Source organism: Taurulus bubalis (assembly GCF_910589615.1).
Source record: "Taurulus bubalis genome assembly, chromosome: 17".
Lineage (NCBI taxonomy): Eukaryota > Metazoa > Chordata > Actinopteri > Perciformes > Cottidae > Taurulus > Taurulus bubalis.
This window is the reverse complement of record NC_136605.1, coordinates 7,217,659-7,234,829: the sequence shown is the minus strand read 5'-3', so window position 1 is coordinate 7,234,829 and position 17,171 is coordinate 7,217,659. Positions and strand designations below refer to the sequence as shown.

Below are 17,171 nucleotides of genomic sequence, written 5' to 3'. Positions count from 1 at the left end.
GATCACTAAAGGCGCAGCTGATCGCCCGTCTCACAGACACAGAGTATCAGCCGATGCATGCCGCTGTTCTTAAGTTTATTTAGCGCTTCAGAAACTTATGGATGTGTTGAAAGCACTCATAATTATATGACAGTGTTATTAGTACACCATACATATCATTATTGTAGAACATGATTAAGGTGATCGTGATAAGAATACAGAGAATCACACACAATTTATTTTCACTGCTTCAATTGATTGAATTTCTGATTATGAATAATACATACATACTGATCCGCCCATACACATATTCAAACTCCTAGTTATATGGTAATCTACACATGCATGTATATACACATATATAGTACATGATTCATACGTGCATACAGTACATATATCCTCATAAGTATATATTTATTCGTAAATATAATCTGATTGATTTGGGTGATGAAGCACTTAAAATTAGCCGATACATTTTCTCAACACTGACGCATTTAACTTGTCTGATATATTTGCGACGCTTATGTCTGGCAGCGGGCGCTGTTAAAGTTGCGTTTACGGCAACAATGTTGCAAAAACGTTGGAATATTCGCAATGCGTTTGCTGTGAATGATTACGGTACTGACTTCCTCATATGCGTTCATGTTCATCTCCTGCTTCTCATCAGAAAAATAAAAAGAGGTTCCTCTGAGTTTATTTGCCATTGTACTGTTAGAACATCGTGGTGTCAGTGCTCCATTATGATCCCTTCTGAAGAGGAGCGGGCGCGCGCATTTATCCAGATGACTGACGTCTGGTTAGAATGAACGAGACGTTTCAGCGCGGATCAGCCGTGAAGAAACCCAGATAGCCTGATGTCAATCATCTCGCTAATTTAAGATGGAGATTAGGACATTTGCTTGACTTTGTTTAGCCAGGTACGATAAATAGGGCCCTGCTTATCCACATTTGGAGTAAATACTGTGTCCTTTTTGGAAGAACATAATGTTTGAGATGTACACTAAATAAACAGGTCATATTTAAAAGTATCACACTGACTTATGTAATTATATGAACAGATTTTTAAAAGAAAAACTGAATTTGTGGCTATATTTTAGGTGGGATGTATATGACTGAAAGTCAGCAAGTGCTGTATTTATATTTGCAATACACTGTACAGCAGAAGCTGTAGTTAAGTTGGAAAAAAGTTTTGTACTGCTAAATATATTTTTTAATTTTGTAACCAGTTTAAAAAATAAATATGTGAAAATAATTGATGTCCTCTATGCTCAATCATACAACAGATACATAATACAAAAGCAATTGCACTAGATTAGACAGTACATGTTTTATTAATTCCCACTATACGGAGTACATGTTGTGACCGAAACTGTCACTGCGGCAAAGCATTACCAAACTTTAGAAACAGAGGTTGGAAACTCTTAGAAAGCTGTTTGGGCAATTTAAACATGATTTTTAATTGTAAAATGAACACCTGTTGGTACTTGACGTGTATGACGTCACGCTCCCTGTGATGCGGCGCCCCCTGGTGGACGGTGTCGGTACGCGGCCCGCTCCTCCTCCCTTCTCTGATCAACAACCAGCCTGGTGATATCATATGCTGGCTAAACCTCCACACAGAAGCAAAATGGCCGATAGTAAACTAACCGATCATACAGCGTCTGACAGTCATCGAGGGGTTATGCATGTTTTGTTGACGCCTTGAGAACCAGAGTCGCTCGAAAAGGATAATCGCCTTTCCTCGTTTTTTTTCTACGATTAACATTTCGCCTTTCGGTGATGTCATTTCTTATTCAATTTAGCCTCGAAAGCCTCGAAGAACTCGCTCGCTAGGCTAGCCTCCAAGCTAGCCTGCTAGCGGTAGGTTTGCAAGAATTTCTGCACAGAAGCACTTTATGTCCGATGTGATTCCCGAGGTGAGTGTTCAACACCGACGCGGAGGTCTTTGGCAGCTTCCACGCGGTGTGTTGCGTGTTAATCACGCTCGTTATTTCAGCCTCTGCGTCCAAGATAACGTTTTGGGTTTCTCAATTTTTAGAAGAGCTTCGCTCGTTAACGCGTTGCTGAATAAACGTCACCAGGAGTTCGTCGTTTCTCTCGGCCCTTTCCACCGTGACCGCCGGGACACCCGCGGAAAACAAACGGACACTTTACAACGGACACCCCCGTTGTAAAGTTACGAATTATAACCGTAAAGTTTGGTAAATTACATTTTTATTTTATTTTATTTTAAATAAGGCTCATATCGTGGGCTAACATGACGGTTGTCTGCAGTCAACTGCGTGACGTTAGAGGGTAGTTTGCTCGCGCGGCTCCCCGGGCTCCGGGCCGGTCGGGCCGCGGAGCCCCCCGCTCTTTAGGTCACGACACGGGGCTCAGCAGCTGCTGGAGAGCCGGACTAGCATTAGCTCATCGCTCACCCGAGTGAAGCTCCTCTGGTCGCTCGTTAGCTGCACGGCTGCTCCTCGCTGGCCTGTTTATTTCCACCAAATCCGGACTGTTTGCTTCATATGCCGCCTTGTCCGGATCCCCATACGTTACGTAAACTGGTTTATTAATGGTCATGTCGGTGGATTAATTAGCAAAAGATGCATTGAAGGGTTAAAGCCATTCGTTGTGCAGTTAGCGTTCATTAGATAGATGCTAGTTATGTGCAGCTTAGCTAACCGAAACACGGGGCCCAGTCCTGTTTACAGCTCTTCGGTATCTGACATCTCTTTTACATTTCAAGATAAAAATCGGTTTGTTTTTCAGCTTTCCGTGGTATTTTATAGCTTTTCCATACACAGACAATGGCTGACATTACTTGGGTATGAGTTGTACATATTCATAATACAGAGGTTTTTACTTTTGGCAAAGTGTGAAGTCAGTTGGAGCATGTTTTCAATACACTGGACAGCTCGAGTCTCGTAACTTTACTCGCATTATCGCGCGTGTGCTGCTGCCATTACGGTCTCTACAGTGAGTTAGGACAACTCTACTTCCCCAGCAAAGTGTTTGAGTTTGAAGTCTCGTTTGGCTGCTGCTGGTGTTGTCTGTTAGTTGGAATTGCAATCGCTCGCTGGTTAATGAATTATGCAATGAGAAGCCAGGCTTCCAAGCGCTGTTGTCAAGCTGTCTGCCCCTGGTTTAACATTACTGTCCTCACTACATTGACACTGTCGCAGAATGCTGGGCAGTGATCTGATGTCATATGTAATCTTAATTTGGTGTGTGTGTGTGTGTGTGTGTGTGTGTGTGTGTGTGTGTGTGTGTGTGTGTGTGTGTGTGTGCGCGCGTGCGCGCGCGCACAGGTATGCTTTAGTGAGGATTAGATTACTTACTTTACTTACTTGCCTTTTTTGAGATGTAGCATGAATAATTGAATTTGTGTATTCCTCTTCACAGACAGGAGAATCAGGAAAGGGAGCAGTAGTTCATGGAAGACAAGAAAAAGAAGAAAGAAGATAAAAAGAAAAGGGAAACCTCTCAGAAGGTAAACACATTCACCCAAAAACACTCACAGCTGACGTTGCCTCTATGTTTTGCAGAGAATCTGAGGGGGAGGGGGATATTGTTAATGTTTGCTTAATAGTGCCTTGCTTTTTTCAGTCTTAGTAGCTAGACTAAAAGTTAAGTTACACTTTGTTTTCTCTTCTGCCTAATATCTGACACACTTATTCTTTCTGTTTTAGGTGCCAGAACAGAAAATCAAAGGTATGTTTATTTTCATCATCATTAAACATGTCTTCCGTTTCTATCATTCACTATTCCATATTATTATGTCAGTGTCATTATTTCTAGACCTTGTTGTTGAATATGCTTTAGTCAGCAGCACCCTGTTCTTATGATAAATTGAATGTATTGTGATGACCATGGGTTATTCAGTAATGCTCAAACTTTCGATTAATTTTCTTAAACTGTTGGCTCTAGAGAAGCTTAACGTACCTGTAGCCCAAACTGTCTTTCTCTTCTTATCGTGCTTAAGTCTACCATTGGTTCACACGTTTTCATTCAATGTGTTTTTAGTGCCAGAATCAGCCAAGCCCTCCTGTTCCCAGCCGCTCGCCACCCCAGGCTCAGTGTCCCCCAGCCCTGGCACTGTTGCCCCCTCATCCCCCAGTCCTGCTGCAGCCGGGGTTTCTGCACAAGTTCCTCCTGGTGGCGGGAACAATGCAAAGCAGCGGACTGCTGTGGCCAACGGACAGCCCTCCTCCTCCCCCTCTGGAAGCCAGACCTCCCAGCAGCAGCGATACATGTCCAGAGAGGTTCCACCAAGATTTCGCTGCCAGCAGGATCAAAAAGTGCTACTGAAGAGGGGCCAGCCACCTCTGTCCTCCATGCTGCTGGGGGGAGGCGGAGGGGAAGGGGGTGCAGGAGGGGTTGGAGGAGGCAGTGGCTGGGAAGCCGCCCCATCGCTTTCCTCCCAGGGAGCAGATGACCCCAATGCAAACGCAGCTGGAGGCACAGGTGGGTTAATGTCTTGGAACAAAAAAAGATGATCAACTTGACTGATGTGTAGATCATTGAATACCGCTCATACAAACCGCTACAAACTGAATTTCCAGGCGCAGTCCTGTTGTACAATGACCATGAATGCACCTTGAAACCTTGTATGTTTAGAAACGCCACTGTATCATTAGTTGGTATTGTCAATGTGGAAATTGTCAATAAATCACCACATTTTTGTCCACATAGATTCCAACCTGGGTTCATCCTCCGCCACACCCCCCAACTCCTCCTCATCGTCATTATGTGTTGCTGCTCTGTCGTCGTCGTCTTCTACTACTACTACTTCAACTTATGCAAATTCCACATGGGGGGCAGGCTCTGGCAGCCAGTCCTCTTCTCAGGGCTGCGGGAAGGTGATTGTTGATGGGACGGACCTGGGGGATTGGCCTAGCATCTTAGGAGGGGCCAAATTGAGTTCTGACCGGGCTGGAGGAGGAGGGGTGCAGGAGCAAGACTGCCCTGGTAACAACAACTACAGTAGTGCCTCATGGAGTGAGAGAAACATCCAGCAGAAGGGAGGAGCAGCAGCAGGAGGAGCAGCAGCAGCAGGAGGAGCAGGAGGAGGAGGAGGAGGAGGAGGAGCAGGGAACATGGACAATCCTTCCTCACCTCGTTCTTCGCCTCTTTCCTCCTCTTCCTCGCTTAATGAATGTGTTCAGTCGAGTGGTGGTGTGTGGGGCTCTTCCACCCCCTCTCAGGTGGAGCCAGGGTTGGGATCAGCAGCATTTTACAATTCCAAAGTCTCCCGTCTTCTTCCTGGGCCTCAGGAGAGCCCTGTGGGTGGCAGCAGCAGCAGTGTCCCTGGTGCCAATTTCAACCCCAACGTGAACCCCTCCGCCTGGCCTGCCCTGGTGCAGGGTGGGACATCATCTTCGGCTAGCGACGGCCTTCCACTACACTCGTCCATTACTTCAGCTTCCTCGTTCTCTGCCAGCACTACGCTCATCACCACTCACTCTCTTTCATCTGTGAATCAAGCTGGTCTCCATCAGCAGCACACTGAGACGGCTGTGGGAGCACGGAGTGGAGAACAGCAGCAGCACTTTGGAAACCTAGGACCAGAGTTGGGTTCAGGCGGGGGAGCAACAGGAGCTGGACCAAATCAAGAAGGTGGTGATGAGGGGGGCTGTGGGCCTGCTAGTGTTGATGGAGAAGGAAGCGGTAGTCTTTCTGGCTCTTCGTCTTCCTCCTCTGCTGCCTCTTCTTGGAAATCCATGCCTCCGGTGTCCTCCGACCTGGGTACAGGTGCCTCACAGACAGATGGGTGGGGCGGAGGAGGGACTGCAGCTCAGGGGCAGGAAGGGAGTGTGTGGGGCTTTGGAGGCCAGGGCGACAAGGCAGGGTGGGGTAGGGGAAATGATGGTAGCTCAAATACCCCAGTGGTATCTCAGGGAGCGTGGGAAGGAGGCAGTTCAGGAGCAGAGTGGGGTGGCACAGCGGGAGGTGTAAGTTCAAGTAACTTAGCAATAGGAAGAGGAGGAGATGGGAGCAGCAGCAGCAGTAGTGGAGGCAGTGGAGGTATTGGCGGCAGCGTTTTGCAGGACTCTGCCTCAACAAAGTTTGACACTATGACAAAAGCTTGGGACAATCAGAAAGGAGTGGAAAGTGGGGACGGGACAGATGGGGAGTGGGGGGGAGGAGGAGGAGGAGGACGACCGGGTGGAGGCACCGCAGTTGGAGCACCTTCTTCCTCTAGTGGAGGAGGGTCCACAGCTGGAAGTGGTGGAGGAGAAAGTGATAATGGATCTAAGCAGGAGAAAGATTTGTCTGTAAACAAATGTTCCGACCAGACCTCCAATGCTGAGGTGGCCTTACTCGGCATGCTCAATCGATCTGACCTAGACCCCAGGGTTCTCTCTAACACGGGCTGGGGGCAGACCCAGATTCGACAGAATGTGGCCTGGGACCTGGATACAGCAACAGGAGCCAGAAAGAGAAACGAAAGAAGCACTTCATCATCCTCTGCATTCTCATCAGCAACCATGAACACTACCACTAGTCGCGGCCCTGGATACCCATCTAACACCAGTTCAATAACTAATAATCCATCTGTTGGCAGTCACACGGCCAGCCCGAACTCTGGTCCTGTTACAGCGAGGGAGGGCTGGGATGGTGGTACGACACAGTCCACCTGTGGTCCTCACATGCTCGGTAGGAAGCCAGGAAAGCCAGAAGAAGATATAGAGGGCAACCAGGGCAAGGCAGCTGGAAGCTGGGGGGATCCCCCACCTGAAAACCAGGGCAAAGGCTGGGGGACTGAAGAAAAAAAATGGGTTGATCACAGAGGTGGAGGTGTGGGAGGATGGGGAGGGGGGGGGAGGGAACACGAGAGACTTTGGAGAACAGGGTAGTGGATGGGCAGATGGTCCAGAAGATAAAGGGACAGGGGGATGGAAGGGGACTGGAAGAGGAGAGGCAGGTGGTTGGGGAGGAGACAGGGGACAGAGGGACTCTATACCTGGAGGTGGGTGTGGAGATGGGCGAAGCAGAGGTGGAAGCAACTCTGATGAGAAGGGATCTTCCTGGGGTCATTTGGATGAAGGGGGAGCTCAGCGAGGAGGTTGGGGAGGGGGAGATGTGGGTGGAGGCAAATCCCACCAGGACTGGGGGAGTTCAAAGCCCCACGCAGCAGCAGCACAGATACCAAACAGCCAAGTGGCACCAATGAAAGCCCCAAATCAACAGCAGCACCAATCACAGGGCCAGCAGCCACAAGGCGGTCCCATTCAAGGAGGGTGGAACAGCCGGTCTAATGTTGGAGGTGGAGGTCCGCCATCCAAGAATCAGAACCAAAGCCCGGGCTGGAGCTCTGGCCCAATCCCCCAAGTATCTGGGGGCGGGGGCGTGAGCGACTCCTTGGAGCCCAGTGGCTGGGAAGAACCCTCCCCTCAGTCCATCAGTCGCAAAATGGAAATCGATGATGGCACTTCAGCCTGGGGAGACCCAACCCGCTTCAAAAGCAAGAATGTCAATTTGTGGGACAAAAAGAATGCTGCGCCTGGCCAAAGCCACAGTCAGCAGGCCCCACCACCACCCATCCAACAACCACCTCGAAGGCAGCAGGGGATGCAACACAGCAGGGACACAAACCCTGGCAATGCTGCAGTGGGTAAGTAGAAGTTGTACCATTGCAAATAAGTGTGCACTTGGCAAACTCCAACCAAACTGGATCAGCATTTGACGTGTTCATGTCAAGAATTGCACATTTTCTTTACTCTGCCATCAATCTCCATGTCCAGGCATGTGGGGAGGAGGTGCGCAATCTGCAGATAATGGTACGACGACTTGGGGCCAGTCGTCTGATGCAGCAACGGGTTGGGGGGATCCAGATGAGCCCGGCAAAGCTTCTGGCTGGGGGAACCCTTCACCCAACTCCGGTAAACCTGGTAAGAGAAACAATATGTGTGTTACTTAAAATATTGCCATGTGTTTGAGTTATTTATGCTCATTATTATGTTTAGACATGGTTTTCAAATCAAGCAACATTACACATCGCTCAATTTCAAAGGGTTAAAAATGGAGAACATCGAGAGAAATGACATGGCCACTTTAAAACCATCTGTTTTGATTTCCCTGCAGGCACCAAATCAATGGAGGGCTGGGGTGGGAAGGGAGAGGGCCCTGTTGCAGCCTCCCGTCACCCCAGCTGGGACGAGGAAGATGATGGTAGCGGAGGGGTCTGGAACAACTCTGTCTCGCAGGGAAACAGCTCCTCCTTCAACTCCGGAGGCTGGGGTCAGACTCACGGAGGAAAGAGGGGCAACATCAAGGTAGGGAAAATTAGCGATTCAAGGACACACACCAAGGGTTTGGTCATTGTATTAACACAAAGCACTCATTTTGTTTGGTAACTTTCCTTTTAATATAGTCATGTAAACTTTTTAAATGAGCTTTTTGACCAAGAGTAATGTTTGAATTTTTTTCTCCTAAAGAGTGGAGGAGGGGACGGCTGGTTGAACCCAGCAGTGGCACGCCAGTTTTCCAACATGGGTCTTTTGGTAAGATGTTAATTCACTAAAAAAGTATCTCAATAACTCTAGCTATTGGAAACAGCAATTGTAATGCGTTACTGATCTTTGACTTTTAACAAGCTCTATACAAACCTCCGCTCAAACCTCCGATTGAGGGATTGCCTCAGTCTTTCATAGCGCAAACAGGGCAAACAATGCAGCAGTGCTGACAGAGCTAACAGTGTTAACCTTGGGGGCGGAGGGGGCTACAACATGTTATCAATGGCAACTGCTGCATGAGTGCAGTCCAGAGCTGAGGCCCTTAGCTAGCCAGTGGAGGACACAAAGAGGGACCCACACAATCAAGCTCTGATTACCCCACACACACAGGCACGCACAGGGATTGTGATTTTATTCTCTGCTCAGGTAGACATTACTCCCCTATATCTTTACATAGCAAATGTTTTTTTGTTGCTATGATAATTCTGACTGAGAACCTTTTTAATGTCTTCTCTTTCATAAAATCTAAACTTGCCACCCATATTAATAATTTGATGGTGGATGGATTATCGGTGAGACCTCTATAACTGTCCTATGAACGAGTGTGTTCATGACTTTGTTGTTCCTCAGGGTGACGACCCAAGTCTTGACAAAAAGATGGAAGGAGACAAGAGAGGAATAACTGACTATAATGGAGAGATGCGAAGGGGAGGAAGAGGTGGAGGATGTTACCGCATGCCTAGTTCCAAAGACATGGGTCCTGTTGAAATGGGGCCCTATGGTGAAAAGGTAAGAGTCTGTTGTGCGAACCTGTATTTTACGAGTAATTTTAGAGAACTTTCAATGTCAAAGTTGGTATCATTTCACTTTTTTTTTATATCAACAATATCTGCTGTATGTGTGGGTTGTGCTAAATTGAGGACCCGGGGGGAGAACGCATGATGTGAGAAAACGTATCACAAGTTACATTACAAATGCATTGGTATGGTGGTTTTGGTTTCCATTGCACTCCAGATGGGTGGCCATGGGGTGTTTGTTGGCAGTGGCGGAGGGATGCCTCAGCCTCGAGGGATGCACCAGCCTGGCATGCATCCAATGAATCCCTCCCACGGTCTACGTGCTCAAGTGCCTCATCAGTTCCTGTCGCCTCAGGTATGGGGTTTTTTCTTTGTCTCTGAGGTTTTAGTTATGATTAATGGAGAATGAGGGTCTCCTGAGTTCTGCCAATGTTTACTAAACACAAAGAACAAATTTGGTTGGTAGTGTATAATTTTAAAGCTTTTTTTCTTAGCTTTTCAAAAGTTATGAATCACTTGTCCTCACTTCATTTACATACATACATACATGCATGCATACATACATAGGCTAAAGGCTCTCACCTGAGGAAAAAGCTGCAAATCCGAACGATCAGATACCAGCAAATATAAAAACAAACATTGCAATTTTCCAATATTATAAAACATAGGTTTACATCACAATACGGCCCTATAGAGACGTTAGATTAGAAGTCCGACCCATATTACACAATGTAGCGTATAGTATTTAAACAAGTAGAAAGACACTAAAATAAATTTGAATATGTAAATAAGCCTAATGGTGACAATACAAAAATAAAAAACAAGAAGAAAGAGAAAAAAATATTTATATATATGTATATATATATAAACAATATAAATGTATAGTAACATCTGTAATATACAGAGCCAAGAATGGACAGTGTAGGGGATTATTTCTTCCTTGTGAATAGATTTAAATTAGTATAGTCATTCATACTTGAATGGAGCTCGATGAATGGATTGTCACCGTTTCTCATATTACTCCATTAAGTGTCTGTATCAACAGCCATATACAAAGAAATTCCTGTGACGTGCAGGTGCCGGGTCCTATGCTGAAGCAGATGCCCTCTCCTGGTGGTAGTGTGGGTGGAGGTGTTGGTGGTGTCAGTGGCGTTGGAAGTGTCGGAGGGGTCGGCGGTGTTGGTGGAGGAGCGTTCCCTCCTAATCAGATTTCCCCACAGCAGCTCGCAATGCTCAGCAACATTTACCCCCACATGCAGCAGTTCCATCTGGTATGTCATCTAAATGTTATATTAGCTGATTGATGTACTGACCACTTTGCGAGAGATATTTCCTTTTTGTAGAGCTGCAAAGATTAACCATTAGTTGTCAACAATTTAAACGCCAACTTTCTTTCAATTTAATCAGCCTGAGTGACAAAAAAAAAATCAAAATTCTCTGATTCTAGCTTAATGTGATTTATTTTCTGGTTGATTTACAGTAAACTGAATATCTTTGAGTGACAGCTTTGGGCTTTTCTGACATTTTATAGACAAAAAGTATATTAATAAATCGTGAAAATAATCGTTGCATACATCAACATTGAAAATAATCGTCATTTGCAGCCCTACATTGTTTGGTACAACGGCCTGACTTTGTTTAATCTGTATTGATTATTTAAAAACACATGGTGACTTGTAATAAACCCACGCGGAGCAATAGCCAATGTATTCTTTGTTTACCTTCATCTCTGACTATTTGTATGCCCTCCTAACCACAGGCTTGTCAGCTCCTGCTACAGCAACAGCAGCAGCAGCAGCAGCAGCAACAACAGCAGCAGCAACAGCTCCTGCAGAACCAGAGGAAGTTCCCTCAGCCTCAGCCTCTAAGGCAGCAGCCAGATCCACAGCAGGTGAGCATGATTATGTTGCATACCATGCACTGTCACCAGGACTTTTGCTGCGTTAAAAACTGTACTTTGCAGTTATTCTGATAGGGATTTTCTTTTCTTAAATCTTGTCCTTTTCTCAGCTTGCAAGGATTATGGCTATTCTGCAGCAGCAGAGGCAGCATCAGCAGGGTGGAGTTGGAGGAGTTTCAGCAGGAGGAGGGAGCTCTAAACTGTCCCCCTCTCACCTGGGAGGAGGCCTATCCAAACAGCCCATGGTTGACCCCCTTACACATCCTGGAATGGGGGGGCCCTTATCAGACATTCATGCCAAAACGCAAGGAATGTACTCTGGTGAGTACAACAGGCGACTTCGTTTGTGGGTTAAGTCAGCTGTAAAAACTTCAAACCATACACTGTTTGGAGTTTTCAGTGGTGTTTGTTTGGCTGCCAAAGTAGCCTCTTAGAAACTATCTCTGGGTTTATGAAGTCAGAAAATCAACGGGTTTAGGATCAGGTGTGCGTGAGGGAAATGGCATTCAGCTCTGCCCACTTAAGTCTTGGTATCCTGTTGTTGGGGTGTCTGTTTAACTAGGTGAGCCAATAAGAACCATCCAGTTACAGCTATCTGGTTAGAGTAACTCAGACGTGTTACCTTTAACGGTATGGGTCAAGATTTTTGAATAGTGATTCAATTATTTTAAAAATTGAATAGTGTGTGTGAACATTGTCTTATCTTAAAAAATATATTTCCCCTTGTTTTTTCTGGCACCTGGTAGTAATCGTAGGTCTTCGGAGAATGGTCGAATAGTTTCCTACAAACTTTGAATAATATTTTTGCTTTCAAACGCCCATCCCTGTTAGCTTTGTAGTCACTGTTGTTATAACAAAGGTTAGTCTTGGTGCAGTCATAGATACTTAGGCTGAACTGCACATTAGTTGAATGTGATGTGCTCATGAATGTTGGTGTTGTCCCCCTCGCCAGGGCTTGCCCCTGGTGGTAACCTGTCAGGACTGGAGCTCGGTCCCATGATGGGAGGGATGAAGGACACCGGAGGACAGCAATCCCGCTTCAAATGGATGATGGAGGGACACTCCCCAGCTCCTTCTCCCCCCGACACAAACCTCCACAAGAATGGTAGGTTAGCAGATGGTTCGTAACATGATTTTTGCGAAGGCAAAATTCACACATAGGGAAAGCACACCTCCCAGGCTGTTGTCAATCTGGTCTTAACTGCGCTTGTAATCACCTTCATTCGCAGTGTATCTGAATGAACCACCGCGAATCAAAGTGATTTGAGGTATATTCTCGTCAGTCTGACTTTTTTTTCTCTCCTGCCAACTCTTCCCAAGGCCCTTTACCCAGTGCTATAAAGGGGAGGGGAGCATCACCTTACTCCCAGTATGAAATGCTGGGCAGTGATGGTTTGGGGATTCCCCCTCAAGGTTCTACAGACAACTGGCACCGGACCCCTGGGAGTAAAATGGGGAACAAACCTGCCACATCCAGCTGGCCTCCAGGTGAACATTTCCATCTCTGCTACATGTTACCAAAGGATGATGAATTGGGATTAGAGGAGTAGACGTAGTACATTATGGCACGTCAGGCTCAAATATGCAGGACGCTGTATGTTTGTTAGACAGTTGTCAACCTGTCTAGCGTTTGTATGGTGCATTACAGACCACTTACAGTAACTAATTGCCATAGTTGGTGTTTGGTTTAGAAAATAGCCAAACGGCATATAATTTCAATCTATTAATACATTATTCTGTTCTCCGCTGACAGAGTTCCAGCCTGGTGTTCCCTGGAAGGGAATCCCAAGCAGTGGTGACCCAGAGTCCGATCCATACATGACCCCTGGTAGTGTTCTTGGCTCCCCAGGACCCCAGAGCCTCAATGACTCTGACCACCAGTTACTGCGAGACAACATAGGTATCTGACTGAACTTGATGAGCATTTGTGTTGATTTTACCTGAAAGCTTGCTCCATTGACTAAGTCTAAGGGCAAAGTGTTGACGGTTCCTCACAGGCCTTGTCTTGTTTATCACACACTTTGTAATGTTTTCTAGGGCCAAACCCCTCCCTCAACACCTCGCTGCCTTCACCTGGTGCCTGGCCCTACAGTGCCTCAGACAGCCCCCTCAGCAATGCACACAGCACAGGTGACCATTTGTTTTTTATTTGATTTCCTTTTTAAATCTCCTTCATCTGCTCAGTAGTTGTTGATTGTTTTTCTGTATCTTTGTTTTTGTTCCTATAATTGTGTCTGCACTGCATTGTGCCAGTACAAAGTTGTGCCTATCCCACAAAGATGCCAAAGGAGTTTGCTGTACTGCGTGTGCTACTCTCCATTTCTGTGGTCTGTTTGACAACAATATTCTCTTTCTCCCACCTCCCCATTTCCTCTTTAGGAAAGTACTCTGAGTACAAGCCCAGCTGGCCCCCAGAGCCCATTGGACAAAACAAGTTATGGAAGACCAATCGCAACAGCTCACAGCTGCCACGCCCCCCTCCTGGCTTAACTAATCAGAAGCAGGCCTCGCCCTCCCCATGGGGTAGCGGAGGCCCGCGGCTGGCTCGCAACTGGGGAGGGGGCGGGATTAATCAAGATTCAAGATTTGGGCCAGGTACTGTTTACAGGGAAAAGATTTAGATTATTTTTTCCCAGGACCATTTGTCAACGTATGACTGACCTATATACTGTATAGAGGAAGCTCTTCTTGACAGTGATATGATGACTCAGGCCGTACGAATGTTTTATGAAATTTTGCAAAAAATCTTTTTATAAATACGGTAATCGTCAGCGCATCCATTGTGTTTGTCATCAGCTATGACGTCCTTGGTAATTGTTTGTCTCTCCTCTCCTTTTCCGTTTTTCTTCTTAGGCTCAGCTTGGAGCGATGGCGTTGCCTCCAGAGGCAGCTGCTGGTTGCTGCTGAGCAACCTGACCCCTCAGGTAAGGAGTGACAGAGGTTGAGAGGCATGAAAATCCAATAACAATGTTGCCACCTCTTAATCTGCGGTCTATAAACTAAGATGGTGCCGACGGGTGAAGAAAAAATGAGACGGGAATGCTCTTCATGCGATGCAGAATGACATGTTTTTTTCAGTCCTTCATCACAGCAGAATTGTTTGTGGCTTAAAACGTACAGCTGCCCAGACAGAGTGGTCTGGGTTTGGATTTAACAACATTGAACCACTGTGCTCATTCATCTGAATTCCCCTTCAGTCCGTCTTATGCAAATTAGGCAGAATGATGCGTGACCCAGCTGTAATTGGATTGAGAAGCTGGATGAGCCATTTAATCAATTAGGGCTTACACAAACGACACTTGCATGACACTGCTCTGGGAAAGCGTAGAAGTCTAGACAAAGTTTTTGTTTCAGTAATATACATTTTCTTTTTTACAATAATCCATTCACTAACTCGGTGCTTATGTGCACAGGCTTGCACAACTTGTATATCTTCATACACATAACCAATGTTGCATAACCTCTTAGAATCCCTGACCTTTCCCTGGAATTGATAATTGAGTATTGTCTCTCACACACAATCTTTTACACTTCAATTTATTTTCTTTTTTTCCCTTTTAGATTGATGGCTCCACGCTGAGGACTATCTGCATGCAGCATGGCCCCCTGCTGACCTTCCACCTCGGCCTGACCCAGGGCAGTGCTCTGATTCGCTACAGCAGCCGACAGGAAGCAGCCAAGGCCCAGGGTGCACTGCACATGTAGGTTAACCTGCAACCTCACTGATGCGCACGTACCCATTATGAAAATGCTAAACAACCTTGTCTTGTAAATCCTTCTCAGGTGTGTTCTGGGCAACACCACAATCCTGGCGGAGTTTGTGAGTGAAGAAGAAGTTGCTCGCTATTTTGCACATTCCCAGGCCGGAGGAGCAGAGGGGCCCAGCTCAGGAGGGCCAGCAGCCGGTGGGACGCAGGGTTCTTCTGGAACGGGCACAGCTGGGGCAAGCAGTGGAGGTAGCTCCCCTGGGAATGAGCGGGCAGCAGCGGGCACAACTTCAGGTGGAAATGGTGGTGGTGGAGGAGGAGAAAGTGGAGCAGCGGCTCTAGGTAGTGTGAGGTCCTCTGGCTCTGCCTGGCAGAGTCTCGATGGTACAGGCGGTTCTTCAGAAACCTCTTCAGCTCAAGGACCGGGGTTGGGGATATTTTCCCAGTGGAGCACCAACGGGGCAGGGGAAGGAGGAGGTGTCGGGGGTGTAGACTCTGGGAGGTCTGGGCTCTGGGGGGGCATGACTGCAGGATACCCCAGCAGCAGCAGCATGTGGGGAGCACCGCAAATGGAGGAAAGGAACCAAATGGACAGCCCTGCCGCATTGTTGCCTGGCGACCTGCTGGGGGGAGGAGCTGATTCCATCTGATGATCCCCCTCCATTTGTACGTGCAGGTTTGGACACACTGATACAAAATACACTGGGATACATATGTACTTAATATAGCACACACACAAACATTTACATGGTATGCATATTAATGTAATACACATATACACATGTTCATACATATACATAGTGCACACACATCAAGCAGAAATGTGAGACATGCTTACACACATTCTCGTGGCCAGACTTAAGCTATTATATAAACAAATGCAGGGACTGTTAGATGTGTATACAGCCTTTTTCCACAGATGAAGATTTCAACTGCTTAGACTTGAAACCTGAAAAAGAATGAAAAGTCAGTTGGTCTCAAAGACTTGACTGGATTGCAATGTGCTTAGTAAATAGGGGACTTTTCAACAGATTTACATACACATGCACACACCAAATACAGACAAGCCTTCAGACAGATGGGCACTGTAAACAGCATTACCTTCATCGTATAAGAGAACTTAAAACTACTACATGATGTGAGGTTAAAGTGCAGTTTGTATTCACGTCTCCTTTAAAAAAAGAAAACCGGAGACCGAATCCAAACACATGCAAACAGCTCTGATTGAAAACAGAACTGTATGTTAAGTTTTTTTTTTTTCTTCCTGTTTGTATGTATGGTTTTAATTTTTGAACAGTGAAAATATTGAAAAATGTCATTGTTCTGTTTTCAAAATGCTGACCTCCTACTGTTGTATCTCACGCACTCTTTCTCTGTTATTCTCTCTTGAACATGTTTGTTACTGTTGCAGTGATAAATGTTAAATTGCTGGCAGTTTGAGGCTATGTTGCATTTCTCCATGTGTCGATACTGTGCGCAGTGTCATCCACACAATATGGACATGAGTATGAGTGAGATTGAGACCAAGTAAGTGGATTAAACCACCACAGTTTTTGTGTGTGTGTGTGTGTGTGTGTGTGTGTGAGAGAAAATGTGAGGATAATGTGTGTGTGTATGCATGTTACTGCCTGTCATAATGTGGGCAAGGCTGCTTACTCTACAGAAGGTCTATACAAAAATGTTTTGAGTGCATTCGGTATACTGCTGACTGTGTTAAGAAATATTGGCACTAATGCTTTTTTTTTTCTCATTTGAAGTTGTGTGTTTTTTTTTTTTTTTCTTTTTTAGCATACTTGTCTTTTTTATTGTCCGACCTGCAATAATAAAAAAGAACATTTAATGACACAAAGAGCTGAAGGCATATGCGTTGAGTAAATGGACATGCCAAATCTTATCAAACTGTGGAGTGGGTGGGAGGGGTGGGACGGGTTGTTTACAGATGCAGAGTAAGAGTTACCGTACATTTTTAATGTTCTGTTGTTGTGTATTCGTTTTAAATTAAGACAGGCTTTAACACTCCTGTTCAGTGTTTTCGTTATGAGATTTTACAAAGGAAAAATTTATTTAAACAAATGAGAACAAGATTAATAAAGATGAAAGTATTGGCTTCTAAATATGTGCTTGTGGTAATTTATTTTTTTCTTTATGAATATAGGTTTCTGGATGGTGGCTAAAAGTACATGTTGTTCTGTTAAACCAATCCTAGCTTGAAACTTCCCTTTATCAGTTCCTCTGCTATAATGCACAGTACATTTACTATGAGAAACAATGTTGTGTGCATGTCAAAGAATGTACATCAAGGGAAAGTCCAGGCCACAGGAAAACAAGCCAGTGTGTCCATCTGTTG

General features: G+C 45.8%; 1 protein-coding gene across 1 annotated transcript; it reads left to right on the top strand.

Moving 5' to 3' along the window:
• The first annotated feature begins 1,756 nt into the window (after positions 1 to 1,756).
• LOC306749683 (trinucleotide repeat-containing gene 6B protein-like) lies at positions 1,757 to 16,649 on the top strand. The gene is given in 22 exon segments (XM_079233002.1): positions 1,757 to 1,895; positions 3,367 to 3,454; positions 3,654 to 3,675; positions 3,988 to 4,428; positions 4,657 to 6,767; positions 6,769 to 7,579; positions 7,710 to 7,856; positions 8,050 to 8,240; positions 8,403 to 8,468; positions 9,051 to 9,209; positions 9,435 to 9,572; positions 10,294 to 10,488; positions 10,977 to 11,108; positions 11,228 to 11,438; positions 12,070 to 12,222; positions 12,438 to 12,605; positions 12,871 to 13,017; positions 13,155 to 13,247; positions 13,497 to 13,712; positions 13,971 to 14,041; positions 14,679 to 14,818; positions 14,901 to 16,649. Coding segments are annotated over 21 exon segments (6,243 nt in total). The 5' UTR covers positions 1,757 to 1,895; positions 3,367 to 3,397; the 3' UTR covers positions 15,475 to 16,649.
• The last annotated feature ends 522 nt before the right edge of the window (positions 16,650 to 17,171 follow it).